The sequence below is a fragment of the Lepidochelys olivacea genome, assembly GCF_965140295.1.
Source record: "Lepidochelys olivacea isolate rLepOli2 genome assembly, chromosome: 8".
In the NCBI taxonomy this organism is placed as follows: Eukaryota; Metazoa; Chordata; order Testudines; family Cheloniidae; genus Lepidochelys; species Lepidochelys olivacea.
The window spans coordinates 78968413-78991775 of NC_140418.1; the positions used below are offsets into that span (position 1 = coordinate 78968413).

Sequence of the window (23363 nt, forward strand, 5' to 3'; positions counted from 1 at the left end):
CGGGACCTTGCAAGGCAGGGCGGGGCTGCGGCGGGGGGGGCGTGAAGATGTAAACAGCCGCTGGAGTTGCCAGGCCACGGGCCAGGAAGGGGCCTTGTCCGCCTGAGCCCGCAATGGACGGAGCGGAGCAGGGCCCCCCTCGCGGCGTTACTTCCCCTCTCCCAGGCCCGGGCGCCGCCCAGGCACGGCGGGCGAGAAGGGGAAATGGAGACCGCAGAAGGAAACTCTCACCGAGCCAGGCGTCGCCGCGAAACGCCTCGCGGCCCAGCCGCGCCGTGTAGCTCCCCGGCCCCGCAAGGGCCCCGCGGCAGGGCCCCGCGGTGCACGGCGCGGGATGAAGAAGCGCGGCAAGCCGGGGGCTGCTGGGGGAGGGGGGATGCGGGGGGGAGGGGCAGAGGGCTTTGCCACGTGCTACGGGCTGCGGCGCCGATGAGGGGCGGTTCTACAGCGAGGCCACGCAGGGCTGTCTGAACGGCAGGCTCGGGGAGAGGAAGCAGAGGGCCGGGCTCGGGGGCGGGGCGAAAGGCTGCTGACAAGGTCTCCCCCGTCTGCGGGCTGCGGGCGCCCTGAGGCGTACGTTGGATCGCAGGCAGCGCGCGCCACCGGTGGGCGGGGCTGTTCTGCGAGTGGGCGGGGCTTCCCACGGCGCGCGCGCGCTGTGGCGGCGGTGGGCGGGGTCTTGCGGAGCCGGAAGCGCTGTCGTTACTCTTGCGCTGGGAGCCGCGGCGCGGAGCTTCCGCCATGGAGGGGCCCGGGCCTGGGCTCGCCGCGCGGCCGCTCACCGAGGATGAAATGGCGGAGGTGAAGAAGGAAGTAAGTGAGGCTGAGCTGGGGTCACGCGGGGCGGGGAGGAGGATACTGGTAGACCGGGGCGGTCCTCGTCCCCTGCCGCCGGCCGGCTGGAGCGGCACGCACAGCCCGTGCAGCCGCCCTTCCCGTTTCGCTGGGAGGCCGGGACACGCGCCGGGAAATCCCCCCCGCCGCAGCCGCTGGGGCGGGGCTAGGCGCGCGCTGTCACTGACTGAGGGGGAGGCCTGGGGGCCGCTGGCTCGGTTGGCCGGTGTCTAGCGGAGACCCCCTGGAAGTGCCGCCCCCTCCTCGCGGGGCCCACGGCACGCCCCCTGCGTTCCCCTTCGGTCTGTATCCGGGCGGAGGGCGCGCCGCTGACCGCGGGCTGGGTTCTCCCCTCCCTTGTCCTGGCCACGGGACACACGTAGGGGCCCTGAAAGAAATAGTGTTCCTTCGGGCAGGATGTAGCCTGCAGCTCTGTTCTTGTTTAACATTTACACTGTAGAAGGGATGAAAGGCCAACCAGGTTGAGGCTGTTTGTGGTGGAAAGCTTAACAAAACTCCATGGCTTCATTTTGAAGGATCCAAAAAGCTTTAAGCAATAAGGCTGACATTATTTTTAAATTGTATAGTATGGAGCCAAATGCATGCCTGTTTGTGTTTTGTTTTGTTAACTGTTTTAACGTCTCAACTTGATGTTTGTGGGGTCAAAATAACATGAGGTGTGGTGGTCTCCTGATCATCCAATATCTGGAAAATGGAATTGACTTCAGAAACCCAGATCTTACATTATTTTGACCCAGGGCCTTAACCAGGGTGAGTGGGGCAGCCCTCCAGGGCGCAAAGTTGAAGGGGTAGAAAAATGGGGCCACAAGTGGTGCATGGGGTGGGTGTACACAGGGTTATGTTCCCCCTCCCCTTATTTTTTTGTTGTTGTGTGTCCCCCAAACCCCAGACAGGCTGGGTGGCCCACTGAGGTGAGTCGGGGGTGGAGGTGGTGCACCCTCCCTGAGCCCTGCCATGCATGGCTGGCCGAAGCCACCTGGTGTCACCACTCATCCCCCCCCCCAGTGTTCCTCCCTGGGGGGTGTGGGGCACACTCCACAGTTTGAAAACTTCTGTGGGGTGGTCACATGCCCTCCTCCCTCCCTGAACCTTTAAACTGGGTCCCCCACACACTATCAATGAACAGTTAAGTGCTACCCCTGAATGGGGAGGGAGAAGTATGGTAAGAGGTGCAAATGTGCTTGCTTGTCCCGAGTGCTAAAATGCATATTTATGAGGTCAAAGCAGAAGCATAAGTGACTCCAAGGCATAAAAAAGTTAGTGGAAAAGACACACAAGGTATTAACAAAATATTGATATTCTAAGCTTTATTTTTGGTTCCTGTGGTACCTACGTACATTGGCTGAACAAAAACTATCAGCTTCCAGCAGGCAATATTATTTATTTACTGCTTATTCTCCAACGCTATGGATGTTTCATTAATATACTTATAGATGGTTGGTGTCTCCATTCCAGCAGCATGGGGAAGGTCAAAGGCGGTGGTGGAAACCACTGCTTAATCTCTTTCAGGGTTCAGGTCACTTCACAGCTGCCATCTCTAAAACAGGAAGAAAAAAGCAGTCTCTAAAATGAATGAAGAGAAATAAATGTTACAGGAGTCACAGTTAAGAGCTCTGTTACATTAGTGCGGGAGGGAGAAAATAACTTGTGTGCCAATCCTGCAAACACATACGCACATGCATAAAGTTAAGCATGTGAGTGTGTCCGCAGCATCAGAGCCCTAGACGATGGAAGATATGCTAGTGTATAATAGATGTGAGGACCCAGACCATTTATTTTGTTGTAATATTTGAATCATATGAGGTGTACAACATAGCATTGTACGTCAAACAATGTTACAGGGTACAGAGATGTTGAGAAAAGTAGGCTGGATATCTCCATTCCATCAAGATTAAGACAATTTGGCCATAAACTTTAAAAGCAAGAGGAGAAATTTTGTGTGAGACTCAGAAAATTAGGCCCAAGCAAAGATAAGATTTGATAGTTTTTCAGGATTAAAAATACATTTCTGTACTATGTAATCTAATTCTAGGCTAGACTGCAAAAACAGCTACTAGACTGGGTTGCTTCATGAAGCACAGAAGTAAGTTTGGACAGTGAAGTTACTGGTTCATTAATGATTTTTGGCAAAACCTGATGTAACTTGTGATTGGGGTCTTGCCCATTAATTTATTTCCGTTTTCATACACAGTGATTTCTAACATCTATTCTGCATGTTGGTGTTACTGCTCCTTGTTGAAATTTGTTTTACTGAATCTCTGAGACTTACTGGATTGATTTTTCTTTGGTAGTTGTTTGTTATCCCACTTTCATCATTAGATGCTTTTTGTTAATTTCAGTGGAGCATGTCTGTTTGACTTTGGTTTTGGTTTCTTAATAGTTGTTTTCACTGCTTATGTCATTTACCTGAAGTGCTTTGTCAGAATTTGTGGCACATGGTTTTTCATGTTCTTGCTTGCTGTTAAAGAACCACAAGAGTGAATAATAAATTTGATAGTTAACATCTGGTTATTTAAAATTCTAAAACCTCCTTCATCTTCAATAAATATATTCTGATTTGAATGTAATACTTAATCTTTCAAATTTGTTATTGTGACAGCTATGCTTATTTAATAACATTGTTTTTGCAAAAAGGAAAACTGCACGTATGCCACTTCAGAAACTAAGCAGAGTTGGGCCAGGTAGGTGCTTGGATCAGAGACTTGTAGAGAAACATAGGCTGCAGGGAGTAATGTGAGTCAGTAAAATACATTATTCTGAGTCGGTAGTGAACCAGCGTCCCAGTTTGATGACAGGCCTGGGGAGGTGCTCTTGTAGATGAGCTGTAAAATGGAGGTGTAGACTGCTTGTGATCACTAGAATTGCCTAGAAGCAAGAATGTTAATTTTGGTGCCAGTTTGGTGCCAAATGCCAGTTTACCTACATTTTTCCCTGTGGTTTTTGTTATGTTTTTCTTATGTTCTTAACAGTTCAACATTTGCTGCATGTCACAGCTGCATTTGAATGTGAAAATTGAATTAGTATAATTAGTTATAGTATAATTAGTTATTAAAGTTTGTTTTTTTTAAAATCCATCTGGATGAATCAGTATAACAAATCTGTTTAACAAATAAGAAGCATCTGGCACTGACCACTGTTGGAAGACAGGATGCTGGGCTAGATGGACCACTGGTCTCAGACACTATGGCCATTCTTATGTTATGTTCTCATATAAGATCATTATTTATTGATATTCTCTCATGCATTTGTTTTAATACTATAGAAAACAGACTGTCTCAAATATTAACTTCTTCCCAAACACACACTGTTAAAATGAAGTTAAGGTTGAGATTACTTAATAATTTGGGGTAAAATACATTGCAGGGATATTGAAATTATCCTAAAAACATGTTAAACCAGGAAATTCAGAGTTAAAATTAAACTGAAAAGAAATCTAAATGTTAAGGTATGAAAATGTATAGTTGGGGCACCCAAACAACTTTAACTCTGTCCTTTAGAGAAACCATCCAAAAAACATGTTTATGGTCTCGGTATTTGATGTCTCAAATTACACTGATTTTTTTTTTTTTTTTTTTGAAAGACTCACTCATTAGATTCTTTCTTTCCCTCTCATTCAAAATGGCCATTGCCTCTCACTGTCCTTTAGACCGCTCCATTCAAATTTTCACTTTTTTTACTGCAGCTACACATTGAGCAAACAAGATGTTAGGATACATAAGGAAAGGGATGGACAATAATACTGAAAACATAATGCTTTTATATAAATCAGTGGTGCAGCCTCACCTGGAATAGCGTGTGCAGTGCTGGTTACCCAACCTCAAAAAGGATATTACAAAACAGGATGGGGTTTAGAGAAGAGCATTGAGACTGATCAAAGGCCTGGAAAAACTTATTAGAAGAGAGATTGAAAAGATTGGAATGGTTTATTTTTAGAAGAGAGATTAATAAGAGGAGACATGATAAAAGTACATAAAATAATTTTTGGTAAATCGGGAGCTTCCATTCTCCTTGTCTCAAAACCCAAGAACAAGGAAACATTCAATTAAATTAAAAGGTGGGGAATTTCAAATCAATAAGAGGAAACAGCATGGAAAAAGTATGTGTGATTAAGCTGTGGAAAGCGTTGCCACAGGAAGTCATGGAGGCCAGGAACTTTTCAAGACTGAAAAAGAACAGCAATGAACCACTCCGTGGAAGACATTTTTCTCAGTCCCAAAGTTTCCTCTTATTCTAAACTCTCAGTATGGCCAGCATACCTCTTAAGGCACAATTAATTTTACCTCAAAAGAGAAATTTTAGTGTGACAGATATAGCAGTTTCCTGCAGTATCCTTGGATGACTTTATTGTATTAAGTTTAGCATTATTGTGGGCTTGGAAACTCCCAAGTCTCTCATCTCAGGAGAGATGTGACAGATGTGAGACTTGGGAGTTCAAAAGACTGTATTCAAAGTGTGCAGACACTTTGGACTTTTGGATCAATAAGTGTTAAGTGGTTTTCCTGGAGAATCTCTAGGGAGAGGTTAATGCAGATTACCCAACGCTGGTTATGGTGTGCCCTGAGAAGAGTGTTGTCTGCTGATTACTTGTTACAGAAGGCCAAGATCAAAGGCCTATATAAAGCAACAGCTGACCTGCCCAGTTTGGGTTCAAGTTCTGGGTCTAAGAGGGATGAATTTGTAACCACAGGGAAAACCCAGTTGTGGGTTTTGAAAGACTAAAATCTACTGGAGCCCTACATTGCAGTTGGGGGGGAAGGGAGAAGATGGTGGGAAACAGGGTGACTGATGGCAAGCTTTTTAGCATGTGTGTAGGTTCTTTTATTGTTTTTATCTCTGTCCTGCTTTTACCTTAAAAATAAATATGTTTGCTTGGAAGGACTGTGTGGTAACTTATCATGGGCAATACACAGGACATAGCCCACAGAGAGGAAGCAAAGTTCTGGCAATGATCTTTGTAGGCGGTCTGGCTTGTGGGAGTATCACATTGTAAGGCAGGGAGTTGTGCAGCCTTAGGATCTCCAGTCAGGAAAGAGTGAGACACAGGATTCCACCCAAGAGAAGTGACATCTGGGAAATGTCTAAAGTGGGTGCCCTTGGTGGACTATGAAGGGGGAATACAGATGCAGTTGCCCTGAAACTGTGACACCTAGCATTTCCCTTCCACCCCCAAACCTTAGAATTATCTAGAACAATTATAAGTAAATTTTCCAGCATACACATTCAACATTACTATAAAAGTTTACATGATATCGTTCCTTGCCATTGTATACAAATCTCATGGGATATATGTTGCCAAAATAAAAAAATTTTTAGTAGCATTGGTGTTCCTTGTGTTGTTGTTGTGCTGTCCCTAGCTGCGGGCATCTGCCAATAAGTTGAAAGCAAATGATGTAAGATACTTTTCTGAATATTTATTAAAAAATTATGATTTTCCTGTGGTCTCTTGTGCGGTGCTATTCTTAGTTGCTCTATTTCCTGTACTTTCTTCCCTTTCAGGTACTACATTGATGGGGGCCATATAAGCACCTAGATGAAGGTAGATAATATCTTGGCGTACTTGTACACTTATTTTAATTATACACACTCCTTCCTTCTGATCTAGTACTGAATTATTATGCACCTGTCAATGAATTCTTTCAGCTGCATGGTTCCTTTTCTTACCTAGTTAACATGAGAACAACTTTGTAACACCTGATTCTTCCTGATTCCTTTATTACGCCTCAGGGAAGCTGATGAGAGGGGCTAATACTTTGCTACCAGCAAGGCTACAAGTTTTTTGTTTTTTTGAAGAAGGTCCTCCCCCAATGCCTGTTAATCAAGAGTTCTCTTAGTGTTTTTAGCATCATCAAAAAATGTTGGCTGCCTTCTTTTCAGCAGGCTGTCCTAAACTAGGCCATTCACTTGTCTAGCCTGTCTCACTTGTGAGAGCCTGAGGCTCAATTTTTTTTAAAGTCCTTCAAACAGGACCCAGTTCATGTGCTGTTAACCAGAATATTGCTGCCAGCACCACTGCTATCAATGGAAACTGAATTCCTTTTGTAAGAAAGTCTCTAACTTTTAGCAAATATCTTTTGTTCCCTTCTGTCTCTTCAAATCCCTGTTCTACTCCAAATTCCCCTCATGGTCTAGTGCAGTGGTTCTCAAACTTTTTTTTCCACGGACCACTTGAAAATTGCTGAGGGTCTCCGTGGACCACTTAATGATTTTTCCAAATGTTGTTTGTACTGTTAGCTAACTATTGTAAAGTGCTTTAGATAAAAGCGCTATATAAAAAAACTTAATAATTAACATATTTTTGTTCTACAGATAAAAGCACACAACTCATATTAAAATATCAGTAGTCTTATCTTTCTAATGCGATGGATGTGCCCTCTATCTCCCGGCAATGCAGCCCCTGAGCTGGGAAGGAGTGGGGTCTCTCCCCTGCCACAGAGCTGAGGCTGGGAAGGAGGGCTGTCTCTCTCTCCAGCAGCCGCAGTCTTGGAGCTGGGGAAAGTCACCTCTTTCTCTGCCCGCCTCAGCCCTGCATGTCCCAAAGTCCCGTCTCTCCCCCCCCCCCACCCCTTTCTCACCCAACTGTGCCATCCCACCTACCCCTTACTCCCTCCCCTGGCCACCACCTCACCTTACATATGCATTTTCTCCAGGGTCCAGGCACGTAATTAGTGGAGCCATGTGGCCTTCAGTCTGTTGTGTGCGGCCACCCAGGCACGCATCTTAGAAGAAAATATCCACAGACCACCTGAATGGAGCGCGGACCACAGTTTGAGAACCTCTGGTCTAGTGTGCCTTAGTTTCTCCCTAACTCTTTCCCAGGGCATTTTCACTCTACTTCTGAAAGTACAGCTGAGAAGGTGTTCTGAGGAGGAGTAAAAGCACAGTACAGCTTAGTGAATTTGTCCTTGCTTTTGAAGGACGAATGGTGGTTGGTTTAAAAACCAGTGGTGAAATGAGAGACTGAGACACGTGTCAGAAATGGGACTGGTACTTGAGGGAATGGAGGATTAGAAAATTCTCCAAATTAGAATGTTTTCATTTTTAGTTTCCCCAAAACAATATATTTTAAAATACATTCCATGAACTTTCTATGAAAGAGGGCTTATATCACATACACAATGGATATATACAAATAATTATATGTAAGAAATGTGGGGTTCTTTTGGTTCAGAACGATTCACTTTTTTAAAAAGCACATTATATATCAGGCATGGTTTTATACCTATAGAGAAATAAGCAGTATTTAAAGTGAGATAATAAATGTAAAATCTTCTATGAAAATATTGTCTGCCAATCTGCTCAACATCTGACAGCAATGCAGTTTATCTGTACAGTAAGAAGGGTTATAATCTAAAAAGTGGCTTTGTAAAATGGCCTTGTGGAGGTTTCATACTTCCTCCCTAACCTCTGTGTTAAACTTTTGCAGGTAAAGTTTGCAGGTAAAAATTTATTTTTTGTAACTGCCACATCCACAAACTCACTAGACAAACAGTCAAACTGGGTTATTTCCATCTCATGTATCATAGTGCTAGGTTCTGCGAGCCATTCTGTGCAAATTGCATTGTCTTATTATATTGTGTCCCCATATAATACCATTAGCTATAGGTGGCTTTGAATGGGTGTTGCTGATGACAGGGTTCCACAGGTGTCACAGTAGATGTAAATCGGTTTGCAGAACTCTTAATTTCATGCACTCATTCCAGTTATAAAAGAACCTAGCATGACCATTAGAGCCCTGTGTGAGTTGGGGGGGGAGGGGCTACAGTTTGCAAGTTTTAAAAAAAAAAAATCCGACAGATGTTAAATTTGTTTAGTCACTTTTTAGAGTAAACCTGTGCCTCAGGCTCCTCTGTGCTCACTTGGTACTACTGTTCTGTGACAGCATTCTTGTTTTTTGAGACAGCAGGATTCTTCCACATCTACAATTCTTCTCAGTGTAAAATCCATTACATTACGTCACAGTTATCAATATGTTAGAAAATAACATTACTAAAACCACTTTTTCTTTATTCAAGCAATAGCCCACTTATTGTCCTTTTTGGTACAGTTTTTTTTATCTCAGTCTTGATGACTGACTGACAAAGTTAAACACAGCACTTATTAAAGAACAGATGCATTAAAGTTATCAGCGTATCTGCTTATACGCTTTATTATGTATATAATTAGCACCCTACCAAATTCACACCATGAAAAATGAGTCACAGACCGTGAAATCTGGTCTTTTGTGTGATTTTTTTTTTTTTACCCTATGCTGTACAGATTTCACAGGGGAGACCAGCGTTTCTCAAATTGGGAATCCTGACCCAAAAGGGAGATGCAGCGGGGTCAGAAGCTTATTTTAGGGGGTCACAGTATTGCCACCCTTCTGTGCTGCTTTCCTAGCAGGGTGGCCAGAGAGCGACAGCTGTTGGCTGGGTGTTCAGCTCTGAAGGCAGCACACCACCAGCAGCAGCACAGAATTAAGGGTGGCAATACCATACCTTGCCACCCTTACTTCTGTGCTGCTGCCTTCAGAGCCGGACGGCCAGAGAATGGCAGCTGCTGACTGAGGGCCCAGCAGCAGTGCAGAAGTAAGGGTAGCAATATCACAACCTCCCCTACAATAACCTTGCGACCCCCACATAACCTAAGTTCCCTGTAAGCTGGCCGCGCAGCATCCGATTTAGCACCACACATCACCTCCATATTGGTGCACATAACAAAATTCATTCTGCACATGTGTGGGAAAAATTAGAGGGAACACTGCCTATAACACTTTTTTGGGTAAGGACCCCTAAAATAACACCATGAAATTTCAGATTTAAATAGCTGAAATCATGAAATTCATGATTTTAAAAATAATGCGACCGTGAAATTGACCAAAATGGACTGAGTTTGGTAGGGCTCTCTATATAATGCTATCCCAGACACTATCTCATATAACTACGCTCTGTGCTGTTTTAGCAACAGTAAGCTTTTATAAAGCTGTGATCAATTGCCACATGTAAGCATACTGTGGTCTGTTATGCTTTTTCTCAGGGTGGATTTGATTTAAATCAGTTGATTTAAATCCTGATTTAATCACTAGTCAGGAAGACTATTTAATCATAGATTTCTACATTCTTGTTGATTGTTATAACCTTACTGCATACTCTTCACAACTCGGAGATGTAGGTTTCATTTTTAGAAGGTACACACTATACATTTTTAAGTGATTTATTTTGAAAACTTTTCAGATTAGTTTTACAACTATATCAGAAAATGAATGATTGTTTGGTTATTTCATTTACCGAAGGTAATTGAAGCAGATATTTATGAAGTCATTGGGAGGTGAACTATTTCCAATTTAAAAGGTTAATCATTAATATTTGGAGGATTTTCTTGCCATGCTGTATTAGGAGAATACCACCAGACAGACATTTAAATTGTTTTATTTAACTAAAACAATGTTATATATTCTGGATTTTTTTCCAACAGAGCAAATACAATATTTTAACAAAACAAGCAAATGAATTTTTGAATTTATTTAAACATTCAAATTTTTTAAAATTAGGTTTGTTTTTGTTCAAATTGTTTTTAACTAAAATAGTTAAATGAAATATTTGTTTCAAAAAACCAAAAATTAAATTGACTATGTCAGCCAGGTCAACATGAGAAACTTAAAATATTGGCTTCTGCAGCTAACTCAGTCGTCTTCACCTTCATTTTCCTGTTTGTTCATAATCTGGAAAAGGAAAAAACAAGCTTTCCTGCTTTTTCAGGTCCCAAACGATTTCTCAGTTTGGAATGAAATAGTCCAAAGGAAGAAAATATTCTTTCTACACTGGCAGAAGAAGCTACTGCTGTTAAGTGAGATTATCACTTCAACAGTCTCTGAATCCAAGTGCTTAAGTGACTTCCACCAGTTCACTGCTGTGACTTTCTTTAAAACATCATCAGCAAACATATATATTTCTTGTAATAAATAAAAAACTTAGCTCTGAAGTTTATTATAGTTTGCATTATGGAGGGATGATGGCTAGATGTTTATGTTGTAGCTGGATGTGGCCCGCAGGCAATAATTTTCCCACCTCTGCTCTAGACCTTTTGCACACTGCTCAATTTCTCTTTCATACACTTTATCCAGCAATTTGCCTGTGACATCTGCTTTGGGGGGTGATCTGTATCCTGATCTTAATGACTGAACCATGTTAATGAAGTGTGGGTTCTCAATCATACGGAAAGGAGAGTTTGCTGCATAAACAAACTGGGCAATTTTTTCATCAATTACCTCTCTGTAATCTGCTGGTTTTTATTACAAGCTTATCTCTGGTTGTTTCTGGATGATGGAGATTTTTTTTCTTTTTGCTACAGGTAATATACTGTGGCCATGACGTACATGATGTGACTGAAACACTATCATTGGCAAATAACTCTGAAACTATAGAAAATGATGGTGATCTTGAAAGTGGATAGTCTTCAGAATCCAGTATGTTGAGGATGGATTCTCCTAAACAAAATAAGTCGATGCAGTTATTTAATTATTATTACCATACTGCTCATTTAGTATTACTCATTGCATTCACTGACACTCAGTACTACTTTAAAGGTTAAATTGTAAAAGGAAGATCTGCCTGTTTCAGTTATTTATTTTTTTATCACAACTGCATCTAAAATGATAGTACCATAGAGTAACAACTATATTTTTTGCTCAAACATGAGAATTCAAGCATAGTTCAGAAGGAAGACAGGCAGTCCTTAAGAAAGAAGTATGAAATAAAAAAGTTTACCAACCTGAAGATCCTGCATGTTCAGACCTGTTCCTTTCATCATCTTCAACCCAGCTTCCTCCTGAGAAGGAACATGTCTCATGATGTTTCATTCGGGCAACCAGGCCTTGCATTTCTTTGTTGCACTGTTTGCATTTTGCACACATGCCTCTTACCCACATGTAGAAGAGCTTCATTAAAATATTCCCAAACTGGGTCTCTTTTACAGTCTGCTGCCATTACAGGTTTTCCCTTCTAGTGAGAGAATGATATGGTTGATCTCAAATCAATGAAGGCTACACTCAGAAAGACCTCAAGACTTCTGGAATATGCTGCTCAAACAGTTTCACTTTTGTTTCTGCTGCCTGTCCCTCCCTTCATCACCAGACTACTTCTCCTTGTCCAGATCTATTCCACCCCCAACAATCTTCTATTCATTGAACTTTTTGAAACTTTTCACTTTTAGAGAGAGGTAATGGATTGAGGGACAATAGGATTGAGGTCTGTTATTTCTCACCTCTATATATTTACTTATTTTAAAACATTTTTGCTGTTAACAAGCATGGTCTCTCTGGAGAGACAAATCCACAGTTTGAGAACTGCAAAACTAAGCATCTCTGATGGTATCTTCTAGACTGAGCACTCCGTCCCATTGGGTAGATAGAAAGATTAACCTAAATAATCTATACAGAAGCCCCTGGAACCACATAAGATTGGGTTCCTAATCCATGAACTATTGGAACTCATTTACAAACTTTTCTTAAATGTTACATTAGAGGTGGGCAAACTATGGCCTGGGGGCCACACCCAGCCCTTCAGACATTTTAATCCGGCCCTCGAGCTCTAGCCAGGGAGCGGGGTCCAGGGCTTGACCCACTCTGTGCATGCCAGGGCTCCATGCAGCTCCTGGAAGCAGCAGCACGTCCCCGTCCACCTCCTATGCATGGGGCAGCCAGGGGGCTCTGCACACTTCCTCCGCAGCTCCCATTACCCAGCAACCATGGCCAATGGGAGTTGCAGGGGCAGTGCCTGTGGATGGGGCAGTGCACAGAGCCTCCTGGCCGCACCTCTGCATAGGAGCCAGAGGGAGGACGTGTCGCTGCTTCTGGGAGCTGCTTGAGGTATGTGCTGCCCAGAGCCTGCGTCCCAACCTCCTGCCCCAGCCCTGATCCCACTCCCACCCTCTGAACCCATCGGTCCCAGCCCTGAGCACCCTCCTGCACCCTCAATCCCAGACCCATCCCAGAACCTGCACCCCTAGCCGAAGCCCTCCCGCACTGCGACCCCCATTTCGTGAGCATTCATGGTCCGCCATACAGTTTCCATACCCAGATGTGGCCCTCAGGCCAAAAAGTTTGCCCACCCCTGCATTACATGAATATACTATCTCATACTATAGAATTAGAATTTATAATCCCTATTCAATAAAGAGATATCTGAGCTATAATGTATCTTAATTAAACTATCTTTAAATATGTGTTTTCCTCAAAAAGCATTTTATCAAAAAAATCCGATTTTAAATAAAAAAAATTCTGTTTTGATTATTTTTTTTAAAAATGCATTGATTTTTATCCACCCTGCTTTTTCTTACAAATTTCTTTGACACTTTCCAAGTGGTAGCAACAACTGGCGATCTAGAGTAGACAAAGCACGAGTGGCTACCAGCTTTTATACTGCCATATCTGAGCAAACTGAGACCACCAGTAGTTGACCTGTACGAGAGCTGTGTCTCTCAACCTTTCCAGACTACTGTACCCTTTTCAGGGGTCTGATTTGCATACCCCCAAGTTACACCTCACTTAAACTATTTGCTTACAAAATCTGACACAAAATACAAAAGTGTCACAGCACACTATACTTAAAAATTGCTTACTTTCTCATTTTTACTGTATAATTATAACATCATTTGGAATATAAAATATTGTACTTACATTTCACTATGAAGTGTATAAAGCAGTATAAACAAGTAATTGCATGAAATTTTAGTTTGTACCGATTTCACTAGTGCTTTATATGTAGCATGTTGTAAAACTCGGCAAATATCTAGATGAGTTGATGTACCACCCTGGAAGGCCTCTGCGTACCCCTAGGGGTACATGTATCCTTGGCTCAGAACCACTGTACTAGATCTCCCACTAAATGGTCATGCGGTGATGTGAAATTAAAAAAAGGTCATGTAGTCATCAGCTCTGGTCATTAGCCAGCTGTTATGTCACATTAGGAACTGTACTCACGATTTGGCTCCATAAAATGCATTCATCCACCTAATGAACCAAGGGCATATCTAAACTAGGATAAAAGGTGAGTTTTTAGAAAGAGTTAGCTATCGGTGTTAGATAGTCAAGTTGAAGTCTAGGGTTCAATTTGATCAGTGAACCGGTGTACATAAGGGAAGTTTTATTTTGGGGTTTTAAAATGTGTTAGGTAATGTGTTTTTTAAAATCCTTTTTATTCTAGTCTAGATATACCCTAAAAGAGCAGCTTTCTACCTCTCCTTTAGAGGGTGCTAGTACCTACTTGACTAGGTCTGATACATACACAGTCCAATAGAGAACAGTGGCATATACACATACATTAAATACAATAATTATTTTATAGTATCTTTTATATAGAAGAACTGGACCCACTTTAGTTTTCATACCAGATGGGGCTATATTTCATTACTGTCTGAAGCGTTCCTTATGTCGGTTTAATGTTTACGGTAAAGAATATGTAAATAAGATTTTATTAGACTTGTATATAATTCATTTTTCCTTTTAATTTTCAAAAGTGCTTAAAATAGTAAAATAATATGCTCTCTAGTTTGTCACTTTTAGTCTACTTGCCAGAGATACAGTAGATCCTGGAACTGTCTCTATAGCATTATAGCTGTGCTTGCCACTTTATGGATATGAAATACATATCCCTGCCCCAAAGAAATTAGTCTGTTAAAAATTAACACAAGGAAAGATGAAAAATCATTTTTGGTGGGTGCATCAATATGCTAATGCCTTAAGCAACAATAGCTGGCTATTGAACATGTGAGCACTAAGTTGACTCAAATTGATAAATCACCCTGTGTTGCTTTTTTTTTCTCTTTAAATTTTAAGCAAATCAAATAGTTGCCCAACCAGTCATATATTAAGGCATTGGGCAAATGTTTAAATGCTCAGTACGTTCCCACTGTTACAGCAGGAACCCTGCTTCATTCAGGACACAGGTCGGAGAGCATACAGGAAACAAAGTGAGACATAATTGTATTGTGCAGGGATCATGCATCATTCTGCAACTGTAACAGGGTAAATCTGGAGTAAATTATTACAATAGTGAAATTACCCTGAATTTTCATCAGTGTAACTGAGTAGAACTGGGTCCTCTGTGCACAGGATGGGTGATGTTGCAGACCTTCATCATGCATGGAGAGCTGTCCAACTGGTACAATAAATGGGGAACAAATTATGTGACAATAAGGTGATCATATAATTGAAAATGACCCTACCATAAGGAATATGCATGAGAGCAGAATTAAGATGTCACACAACCTTACCTTTGGCATTTTTTCCTTTTAAAATGCACCACTTGTTTCTTTGTGTGTGTGTGTGTAAAATTGAGGTTATCTGTATTCTCCCTCTCCTTCCTTTCAGTTTTTTTCTTTGAATGAAACAGGATGTTGGACCGAATCTCTTAATAGCAATTCTCCCTCTAGCAATATGCATCACTTCATCAGAAGCAGCCATTTCCTGTTGAAATGATGAATCACTGACGTTATAATGGTGTTGCTAGAAATTAACAATATTTAGCCATTTTTCCAGCAATTCATGGACTAATATTTAGTATGTAGTGTTTAAACACACTAATATCTGTCTTAATCAGGCATGAGTTAATAAATCCAAAGGCTAACCATCAGTAATTCTTGCTATACTGCACAGTTAAACCAGACTCGGATAGCTCAGCGGTTTGAGCATTGGCCTGCTAAACCCAGGGTTGTGAGTTCAATCCTTGAAGGGGCCATTTAGGGATCTGGGGCAAAAACTGGAGATTGGCCCTGCTTTGAGCAGGGGGTTGGACTAGATGACCTCCTGAGGTCCCTTCCAACCCTGATATTCTATGACTCTATGACTCTTACAACTATGCGAAATAAATATATTTTAAATATTAATTTCCTCTGGGCCTTATTTAATGGAAGGCTGTTTACCTAAGAGAGAGATTTCACCAGGTGATACTTTTTCAAAAAAAGTTATAAATACATTGTACAGACACACGGAGAATGGATCTCTGGCTGTTGGGTAACATGGCAGTGGGGTTTCTAATTCAGAAATGTAGGTTTATAATCCAGTATTGACATCTGAATTTGAAATGTGTTCCAATATATCTTCCTAGCCACACTGAAAATCAGCTAATGACAATGTTTTTTTTTTTGTTTGTTTTTTTTAGGCTTTAGAAAGGATGCGTCCCTATTTGTGTGACAAAATTATAGCTGAGAGACACTTTGATTACCTGCGTTCAAAGAAAATACTCACTAGAGAGGACGCTGAAGAAATATCTTGTCGACCCTCAAGTAGGAAGAAAACTGGGAAGTTATTGGACTACTTAGCAGAAAATCCAAAGGGACTAGATACTTTGATTGAATCTATTAGACGAGAAAGAACACAGAACTTCCTGTTAGAAAGGATAACTGATGTAGTGTTGAAAGTCAAAAATGAAAAACTTGAAGCTCTCAAAGGTGAGACGTTTAAATCGTTAAATGGCAAAGTAGATGTTTATCTCAAAGGACTCTGTAAAAGTACGTAAACCAAAAAACATGTCTTACTGTAGATTTTAGCTTCAGAATTCCTTTGGCAATAGGGATATCACCTTTGAAGAAATTTCTTGCAAGACAAACAAATGACATTAGACTTGGATTTAAGCCCCTAAGGACAAGTACCATGTCTTCCTATGTTTTTTTTACCATGCTAACTACAGTGATGCTTAATAAATCACAAAAACTAATGATCATGATTTGTTATGATGTACACAAAGTATTTTTGCATCTTGGTCTAAATCTGTCAAATTTTGCTTCCTATGAGATTATATTGCAGAATTGGAGCTTGATCAGCTTTGCTGATGGGCGTTCTCTTGGAATGCTTTTTTTTAAAACTTACTATGTGCCTTAACATAAAATGAGCCTGTATTGGGAAACTAAACAGTCACTTTGTGTGTCAACATTAAACAAAGCGATAAACCCCAAAACCTTATGTAGGTATGCACATATGTGCTGCTGCCTCAGCCTAGCATGCACAGACAAGGATTTTTTATGTTGACACACAGGAAATTGAATCATGACTTGATGTCATAGAGTGTATTCAAAGTTGAAATTACATTGTAATCATAGCTCTAAGAAAATCCAGCAATTGGTTCTAAGAAATATAAGTTGAGGAAAAGATGAAACCTAGACGAAAGTAAACCTTACCAGATTCTTCTCTCTAGGGTTTACATCTTTCCTGTTTTGCCTGATTTTACTTACAAAAATAAGGCCCTGTTCCCAGTGAATTAGATCCATAGAACTGCTAGCTGAAGAATAAGTTGAAAAAATTTCTTTGTTTTTGAGTTTGGGGTAAAGAGAATTTTTGGCCTGTGTTCTCCTGCCAGACTAACTTGAAACTGAAGCCTTACTTATCTCAAGGACAGCGTATCCTTTTCAAGAGGTACTCTGTCTTTACTGATCCATAAAAACACATTCAAGTTGATAGTGACAGATAGTCATTGGTCTCCTACAAGGAGCTCTGTGTAAATCATGCAGGCCAAAATTTTCAAACCTGAATGCCTAGACCAGTGGTTCTCAACTGTGGCCTACCACTTGTTCAGGGAAAGCCCCTTGCGCACCGGGCTGGTTTGTTTACCTACCGCGTCCGCAGGTTAGGCCGATCGCGGCTCCCAGTGGCCGTGGTCCATCACTCCAGGCAAATGGGCACTGCAGAAAGCGGCGTGGGCCAAGGGATGTGCTGGCCACCCTTCCCGCAGCCCCCATTGGCCTGGGGTGGCGAACCAGGGCCAGTGGTAGCCACGATCGGCCGAACCTGCAGACGCGGCAGGTAAACAAACCAGCCCGGCGCGCAAGGGGCTTTCCCTGAACAAACGGTGGACCACAGTTGAGAACTACTGGCCTAGACTAAGGCTTCTAAATCCATATTTGGTCAAATATAAATATAAGCAGCTTAGTTCTCACAAGGCCTTGGCACCTGCAGCTCCTGCTGACTGCGCTGGAATTTGTGATTCTCTGCATTTGTGAAAATCTGGCCACTTTAAGTAGTTAAATATGGATTTAGGAGCCTAATGTTAGCAGTTCCAAAATTACTTCCATTGGTTAAAGTAGTAATAAAAGGAAAGAGAAGGTAGAAGGGATTCAGTTTCTGCAGCTTTTGTGCTGTTAAAAAAAAAATCTCAGACTTGCCATTTTCATAAATTTCAGGACATGAGAGAGAGGACAGGATTCCTGAGAGGAAAGAGGTGGGGCTAGGGATATTGGAGAAGATAGATGGGAACAAAATGGGAAGACGAAAAGGACAATTAGTTTTTGTGAAAGATTAACAAATTTGACTTACTAAATGTACATGTGTATATATGCCAAGTACTAAATTCACACTGGAATGGTGGGATGTCAGATGAGACTGAAGTTGACTGGAGAGGTGGTCTACAAGACTAGTGATCCACACTGATAAAATTTAAGTACCTATGCTCTAGTTTGATGGCTTTTAGAACATTTTAATAAATGCCATTGAAGTAATTTGAGGGAGAAACTGCCTAGCTACGTAGAATATTGTAATAACATCCAGTCTGGTTTTGTTTAGGTCTGAGCTGCAGCAGCTGTATGACTTCAGTGTATGGAGGAACAAATAATCTTTCTAGGTCATATTCTGATGAATCCAATTACTATGAAAAAGTAAAAGAATCTACCCATAATCAACCAGAAGAACAGTTTAGTACAGCTGCTTTTGTGTCTGCTTCATCTCTTCGTTCAATGAATTTACCAATTGTGGAGATGGGAAGCACAGAAAACGCAGTCTTCTCAACCGCGCTTCCAGGACCTGGGGATCCTGGAGCACCCCCTCTTCCACCAGAACTGCAGTCTGAACAACAAGAAGCCAGTACCAGTTCAAGTGACAATCGTTTTCTGCCTTTAAGATCACGTTCTCTTCTACCACAATGACTTCAATGACTCTTTTTCCTGTCTGTTCACTTAAAGGGGGGGTGTTGTGAGACTTTTGCATATCTTTGCAGGCGGCATACAGAATGTTTCCAAACTGTTAAATCACAAATAGGGGGAAATAGCCTATATGAGTTGCCAAAAAAAAAAAAATTTTGTTTTAAAAATCGTAATCAATGGATTCTATATCTTTAGATGCCACTAGTGCTGTACCTTGTTTGGGGGGTGTGTGTTTTTTTTTAAATTAAAGGATTTCATGTTAATGTCATTTGTTAAATTGTTGCAATCAATGGAACAAATGTTTATCCTCCAACGGTAAGATTTTGATATTTTTAGCAAGTAGAGGGGAAATGGCTTATAACAAAAGAGAACACTTTAAAAGGACTTTCTCAGAACTTATACATTTGTACTACTTCTAAAAGTTTGCCAAACTATCTTTTATGTGGTATAGGGTAAATTCTTCCCTCAAATTTATGCACACACCACTCCATTGGGAGGGCAGAATTTGGCTTTGTAGCCATGCATTTTTTTTAAATGCTTATTGTCAAATAATTCTCAATATGCTAATTTTCTGAACCTTGTGCTCTACTTTCATCCAAACATGAAAGGCAGATACTACACTGATTAGAATTCATATATGATAAATGCATTTTCACATACTGTTTTTAAATATCACTGGTTTGAGATGCATTTGTTTTAATTTAAATTTATATTAATAGTGGAAAGGAATGTCAGTTGTTCAGATCCCAGTAAGGGAGTTGCTCAGTAGCTTATTTATAAAATGCCTTTATTTAAGTAAGGGCATGCTTCTGTAAGGAGCAAAAGGTGCAGTATTTAATGGGTGGCCCTAGTAGGAGGATGTCTTTAACTGAAGTACTCAAGTAAATATTGCACTGCAGATACTTAATTTTTACACCCTACAGTAACAAGTTTACATTCGAAGTGATTTAGAATCTAAACCAAGTTTTAACTGTTTTAACATGGGAAAAGTTCTCATCTCCTGACATAGTACAATATGTTTAATCCTTTCATACTTTCCTTCTCATTCTGATCCTCACTTTGTAAGATTGAATTTTAGAAGATTAAGTGTAGAAGTGCAAAATGACTAATTTAAAAACTGTATTACTCAGGATTATGTACAGTTATCTTAACACAGCAGAGTATTTTTCTGAAGTTACATTTTCTGTTTATCAAGAGGTAGACTGGATTTTATTTAAAATGTATAATTCTGACACTGACTGCTACAGTAGGATAACAAATATTCTAGTCTGTCACACCCGGATTCCATTTCTAATGCTAATTCTCCTGCAGAGGCTATATGCTCAGCCTCGACTTCAGAGGAGAGCTGCCTTATGTTGTTCCTGGGTGACATCAGCCAAAAGGAGGCTGGTCCCATTTGAAAAGTAATCAACAAAAGTGTCCTATAGCTATTTGTTCATGTCTGACTAGTCCTTGGATGTTAACTCAGTTCAAATAAACTGTCAAGTTTAATTGGAATATCATGTAGAAACAACTTTAGTATAAGAATGAGATAACTTACATATGACAAAAATATGGGCTGCTTTTATCAGTATATGACACCAATCACTGTTTTCAGGTATCCATCCATCTAAAGCACACTGAGCCTGATTTTCAAAAGAGCGGATTACCTACAAATATATTGACTACAGCTTGGAGTTGTAGGTCTCAGAACTCTTAAAAATCAAGCTAAGTGTCTTAACACCCCTACATTTTGAACATTCCCAACCATTTTTTATGAACTCTGCAGGTATCTATTGTAATTTATTTTGCTATCCTGTTGGAAGTGATTATAGAAATTAGGCTAATTTACTCTATCTGGATCTGAGCCTGAGAATTGCTGAGAGCCTTGCAGTCAATGCACCCAGTTCGCCTTCCACTCAAACTAATGCTAAAACTTCTTTGGGAGCAAGAGCAGGCCCATTGAGAATTGAATGGTTAAGCAATTGATATGATGTACTTAATCTCTCATGGGATAGGGTTCTGTGGTTACAGGAGATCCGCAAAAATTGGGTGAATGCTGGAGAAGGAGGGGCTGATCCTATGTAAACCAGAAATATACAATGTACATGGGTTCATAATGTGAATGTTAGAGATTTGCTAGATAACTACCAAATGTCTGTAGTGAATGTGTACCACAAACTCTACATGTGCAGTAATTGCTCCATTGTATTAACCTGAGATCTGTAATGAATGTGTGTAATATTACCAAATGCTTGAAACCTATGCATTTTTTAAACAAACTTAATATCACAAACTGTTGAAATAATTTTTTTTTGCATAATTGCTTGCGTCTCTCCTCCACACCCTCCGCATTACCTTTCTTTGTGGCTTCTGTCATTAAAACAAAACATCTCTGGTCTGAGCTGCTCAAACTGAGGCTATAGATATAGATGATTGTAATACGGTAATTTACAACAATTCCATGGCATTGAACTCTGGAGACTGTTGAGGAAGAAGTGTGCTTGTTGAGGAGTACTCCCCTAACTTGTCCACTTCACAACTCCTGATTCTTTTGAGTGCCCATCCTTGAGGCTTGAGCATTCCATGGAACTCTTCCTAGGTCGGAGAGACTCCAATGTGTAATTTCTAACCTAATCTCCAATAGCATGAGCTTTAAAAAAAAATAAATGCACACTGATCATCTTTCCACTGGCAGAATGATAGAACTATCTTCCCTCATCTGTTGTGTTTGGGGAGGGACAGGGTGGGTAAGTACAAGGACTTAAATCAGGCTTCATGCTGCTTCAAGTTTCCTGACTGATCTATAGAAGGTGCTGTGTTGAGCCAGACCCTGTTGGCTAAGGTAGAATTATACTCACCTGGGGAAGAACACACATCTTTAAAATGGAAAAGGTAGAAAGAAAAGGAGTACTTGTGGCACCTTAGAGACAAACAAATTTATCTGAGCATAAGCTTTCGTGAGCTACAGCTCACTTCATCAGAAAGCTTACGTTCAAATAAATTTGTTATTCTCTAAGGTACCACAAGTACTCCTTTTCTTTTTGTGGATATAGACTAACAGGGCTGCTACTCTAAAACTTGGAAAAGGTAGGAGGCTGGAGAGCTTCTGACCCAAGTTTTTGGGTCTAAGCAAGGGATAATGTTATTTTTAAAACAATTACCTAAAATGATTTTGATACACCCCTTAATATTAGGGTAAACACAGTTTAATATCTCTACAGTGGAGTTAGGTGGTTATATAACCTAGGTGTTTAATCTCCCTCAACTAATGTGATAGTAATTGTTAAACTAGGTGTTAAGGGTGTTAGCTAGGTAGAATTTTAAAAAGGCGGCACTGGCCTTATTTACATGACTTTTCAAACAACATATTAGAACATGTTTGAAAAGTTTAGTGTAGAGAAAGCATTGTATATTTTAACACAGGCTAAGTGGTTGGGTTAAAGCTTAAGTTCCTACGGAGGTGACCGGTTTAGCATGTTTTAAAGCAGTGGTTCTCAAACTTTTGTACTGGTGACCCTTTCACACAGCAAGCCTCTGAGTGCGACCCCCCCTTATAAATTAAAAATACTTTTTTTATATATTTAACACCATTATAAATGCTGAATGCAAAGTGGGGTTTGGGATGCAAGCTGACAGCTTGTGACCCCTCCCCTTATATAATAAGCTCATGACCCCCTGAGGGGTCCCAACCCTCAGTTTGAGAACCCCTGTTTTAAAGATTTGTCTATACTAGATTTTTTCATTAGACTGTTAGTTCACACGCTTTTTATTCTTCTCTAGATAAGGTCTGTGAGCGTGTGTGTATATATATATATATATATATATATATTTTTAAAGCAAATATATTTCTCAGCATTACCTCCTGTGTTGAATCAAATAACTGTAAAATGTAAGCTCCAATAAGTTTGCCTTTGTTGTACAATGTAGCCTACTCGTGAATACAAACAAGATCTCAGCTGAGGCAAACAAAATAGAGTGGCTCTTAGTTTTTCCATCAAATATAGGAGTACTCTAACTCCAAATTTGTCTATTTGCCTGAAGCTAATAAGAGAACACCAAAAATAAAATAAGCTTATTGGAATCCACATGAAAATAAAGGGTTTGAGCTTATTCTACTATCGATTGTTATGGAATAACCTACCCAGAGGGCTTTTTTACACTAACTTAGTGGTTCTCAAACTGTGGGCTGGGACCCCAAAGTGGGTCACAATCCCATTTCAATGGGTTCACCAGGGCTGGCTGAGACTTGCTGGGGTCCCAGGGCTTTAGCCTTCAACAGTGCGGCTCAGGTTACAGGGGCCCCCCACGCAGTGGGCCTTCTGCTTTGCACCCCCCACCCCAGGCTTCTGTCTCCCCTCCTGGGGTCATCTAGTAATTTTTGTTGTCCAAGGGGGAGTTCATGGTGCAATGAAGTTTGAGAACCCATGCACTAGCCCTTATCAATTAGTGACCGGCCTATTGTACACGCTGAAGCATGAGAGACTTGTGATTTTCAAAGCAGTCAATCAAGGCTGTCTATCCCTACTCTTACTTGTGCATGTTCTCATCAACTTCAATATCTACTACGCCTCTTTCATGAGTCCTATAGGTTAATGAAGAGTGGTGTGGAAACCACATTTTCCTTTGATCCGTTTTCAATC

The 23363-nt window shown here is 40.9% G+C and overlaps 1 protein-coding gene across 3 annotated transcripts; it reads left to right on the forward strand.

Annotated features, from left to right (window-relative positions):
• The first annotated feature begins 675 nt into the window (after positions 1 to 675).
• On the forward strand, positions 676 to 20996 carry BCL10 (BCL10 immune signaling adaptor). 3 transcript variants are annotated; one of them, XM_084635759.1, is made up of 5 exons: positions 676 to 813; positions 6352 to 6391; positions 11185 to 11299; positions 15993 to 16281; positions 18386 to 20996. In XM_084635759.1, the coding sequence occupies exons 3-5, from the start codon at positions 11261 to 11263 to the stop codon at positions 18742 to 18744; spliced, it is 687 nt and encodes a 228-aa protein (XP_084491885.1). In that variant the 5' UTR covers positions 676 to 813; positions 6352 to 6391; positions 11185 to 11260; the 3' UTR covers positions 18745 to 20996. The 3 variants fall into 3 exon arrangements, with proteins under 3 accessions (XP_084491885.1, XP_084491886.1, XP_084491884.1); XM_084635760.1 differs by lacking the exon at positions 11185 to 11299; XM_084635758.1 differs by lacking the exons at positions 6352 to 6391; positions 11185 to 11299 and having other exon boundaries at positions 678 to 813.
• Positions 20997 to 23363: the final 2367 nt, after the last annotated feature.